Genomic DNA, 3,384 nt, shown 5'->3' with positions numbered 1-3,384 from the left:
TTCTCTGACTGCAAACCTGGAACTTTGGCCTTCCTGACCATCTCAGGACCCCAGGCTAAGGACAAGGCTGATTATCACTACCACTCCTTCTATGACAGCCTCGAAGCTCTCACGGTGTTCTAGGATGGGGAGTAACTGAGACAAGAACCTACTGTCTGCTGGCCCCAGGGCTTCTCTGCTCAGCCCCCATCTGGGGCCCACTCAGCTGCATCCTTTGTTCTCGATTATGGATCTCAGATCCTCTCCAAAAAATTTTGTCTTGAGAATATGTTGGGACCCTCTCAAATTCTGTCCCCAAACTCAGTCATTCTCAACAGCACAGTGTGTAATTCTCTCAAGTATAGCGATTAGCACTGAATGCCAAGGGCAGGCTGTCCTGGGGTCAGAGTTCAAGCAGTACATTAGTTTGTGAGGCCTCAGAGGCAAATGCCACTGCCCTGGCCCTTTCACTCACAGATGCTCAATTTTTCTGGGTTCTGGGGCTGGAAGGAGCAGCACCTTTGTTTACAGGTGCCTGTCTTCTGGTTGTGTTCAGAGCCATGTGCTCTTTATGCCCACATTTCTTTTAAATGGCTGTCATAGAAGGAGTGGTAGTGATAATCAGCCTTGTCCTTAGTCTGGAGTCCCTAAAAGGTCAGGGAGGACAGGGAGGCATCATTCCTCTCAGCTCAGGGGCTCTTCCTTATTACCTCATTCAAACTGCCTTACCTCCATAAAGGCCCAAGCTTTCAAAAAAGCTACACACTGGCTGCTTAGGTAGATACATAAGCAATTTAGCCCAGCTCTGTCAGACTTCTAGAATGTCAGCTCTGCAGAGACTGTCCATCCAACCATGTGATAAATACATTTCATGTCCCCGGATCTAGGTGTTGTGTGGGGTCTAGTGTGCAAAGTAGGTCAGAAAGGAAGGAACTGTCTCCTGGAAGCTGACACTGACTCATAAAAATATCTACAGAAAGAACACATACTTCAGGAAAATGAAGAGAGATCAGTGTGGGTAGCACTGATGGTAGCAGGGAGTAACTGACCAGGAAGATCCTGTCTGATGAAGGTCATGAGGTCAGCACTGCATATGAAATGAATGAGGAGGAGCTGAGAGGCGGGGCTGGAGGAAAGTCTGCTTGTGATATAAATGTCGACTACAAGGCCATGGATGAGGACAGGAGTAGGTGAGGTGGAGAAGGTGGTCAGAATATGCCTGTCTTATCCCCCCTGGGGGGTGATTTCTCGCTTTCTGTCTGTATGTCTCTCTCTGTCTGTCTGGCGAGCGCACACGCCCTATAGCGAAAACCTCACCAAAAAAAAAAAGAATATGCCTGTGTCAGGGGCATGAGATGCTGAAGAAGGGGGTGTAGGGGAGAAAGGCCCAGGCTAAGCTTTCAGGGACTGCATAGGATGTGTGTGAGCTGAGGCCAAATAAAATGGTGACAGTGATCCCATCTGGTTAAGTCAGCACCACTTGGTAACTCATGAACCACACAAAATAGGAATATATACACTGAAGATGGTGAGTATAGCAATCTCAAATGCAAACCAGTGAGGCCCTGGCTGAAGGAAAACCATTTAACAAAAATCAACACTCTTTGATCACAAAACTAAATAAATAACTAGAAATTCTCAATAAATTTAAACTAGAAGGAAACTACCTCTACATAATAAAGAACAGATATGAAAAACCTAGAGCTTACAGCATGTACAAAAGTGAAAGACTATAGTGTTTTACTCTAAAGGAAGGAACAAGATCCACATTTTCATCACTTTTACTCAGCAAAGTACTGGAAGATCTAACAGAGCAAGAGAGAAGAAAAGAAAAAGAAAAACAAAAGTAAATCAAAATAGAAAAAAAATGAAGTAAAATGATACTTGCTTTCAAATAAGACTGTCAGTGGGACCAGCAGGTGGTGTGGTGTTAAAGGGTGCTGCGCTGGACCCCCACATGGCCGAGTGCAGTATGAGTCCTGGATATGGCGGCTCTCTCTCTCTCTGTCTCTCTCTCTCTCTCTCTCACTGTGCCCCTCTGTAGCCAAATGTTAAAAATAAAGTTAAATAAATAAAGTTAAATAAAATAATTCTTAAGAAAAAGTCTGTCAATGTAGAAACCACTAAAAATACCCTTCAAATACTGTCATAACTAATAAATAAATTGAGAAATTGTTCAAAATTAGCAGAAATGAATACTTTTCACTTCTATACTTGAACCATAGACAATGAAACTGATATTAAGAAAACAATCGAACTAATGACAGCACCCAGCCCAGAATAACAAAAATATTTAGGAGTAAACACAACTAAGAAGATGAAGCATTCCTCCATTTTAAACTACAAAACATTTCTAAAAGAAATTTTAAAAATAAACAAACTAAGGGAATAGCAACACTTTTGTTTAACCATATCCATAATCAAGCTACCTTCAGTTTCAACCAAATGCTCATGGATTAGAAGAATAAATATGGGTGAACAAGCAGGTGGTGTGGAGGTTAAGACAATGGATCCCACATGACTGAGTCTGTGGTTCAAATCTTAGACCCAGCAGCTTGAAAATCATGCTAGGTGTGTGTGTATGTGTGCCCAAAACCCTAAGAGAAGACTGGAGGAGAAGAGATTTCAGCATGGTCATCCCCTCCACCCCCAGGAGGTGATTTCTCATGTCCTCCTTCTCTGTAACAGATGCATGCATCTTATGGCAAACAAACAAACAAACAAAAAAACAGTTAAAATATCACTACTTCCGAAAGCAATCTACAGATTCATTGAAATCACTATTGACATTCCAATGATGTTATTTGGTAAAAATACTAGGTCAGGAACATCATGATACATTTTACCTGTTTTTCTACACAAAAATGCATCATAACTTTCCCAACAATCAATTAGAATTATACATACTAAAATTCATATAGAATTCAAATAATTAATGATCCTGAACAGCTAAAACTATTTTATAACAAAAGAACCAAGTGGAAGGTCTCACCATTTCTGATTTCAGATCATACTACAAAGCTACAATACTGAAAACAGAGTGGCTCTGGCATATGGAGAGATGTACATACAGGCAATGGCACCGAGAGCCCAGGAATAAACCCTTACAGTCTAATCATTTTCAGCCTGGCAGCTAAGACCATTCACTATGGAAAGGCCAGTATTTTCAAAAAATAATGTTGAGGGACCAGCAGTTCGCGTAATGGCTATGTTGCTGGACTCCCATGTAGTTGACCACAGTTGGGGTCCTGGACACAGTGGCTTAAACTCACAGCGGGTCTCCTTCAGGGCAGTGACAGTGTTGGGAACTAGGTAGAGGTGGTGGTTCACAACAGACTACTGAGTTGTACACTCTCAATGGTTTATTTTAAGTTATATGAATTTCAACTCACTAAGAAAAATGAG

At 41.7% G+C, this 3,384-nt stretch overlaps 1 protein-coding gene across 1 annotated transcript in view; it reads right to left on the bottom strand.

The window, feature by feature from the left end:
• Positions 1–548: 548 nt before the first annotated feature.
• LOC102495845 (vegetative cell wall protein gp1-like) overlaps positions 549–3,384 on the bottom strand; it is a 24,555-nt gene continuing 21,719 nt past the window's right edge. Inside the window, exon 6 of the mRNA XM_006165289.1 lies at positions 549–626. Coding sequence (XP_006165351.1) covers positions 549–626 — 78 coding nt within the window. The remainder of the gene's footprint in view (positions 627–3,384) is intronic.

Source organism: Tupaia chinensis, unplaced genomic scaffold (assembly GCF_000334495.1).
Source record: "Tupaia chinensis unplaced genomic scaffold, TupChi_1.0 Scaffold143875_1, whole genome shotgun sequence".
Taxonomy (NCBI): domain Eukaryota; kingdom Metazoa; phylum Chordata; class Mammalia; order Scandentia; family Tupaiidae; genus Tupaia; species Tupaia belangeri.
Note: the sequence above shows the minus strand (reverse complement) of the source record. Positions and strands in the feature narration are given on the sequence as shown.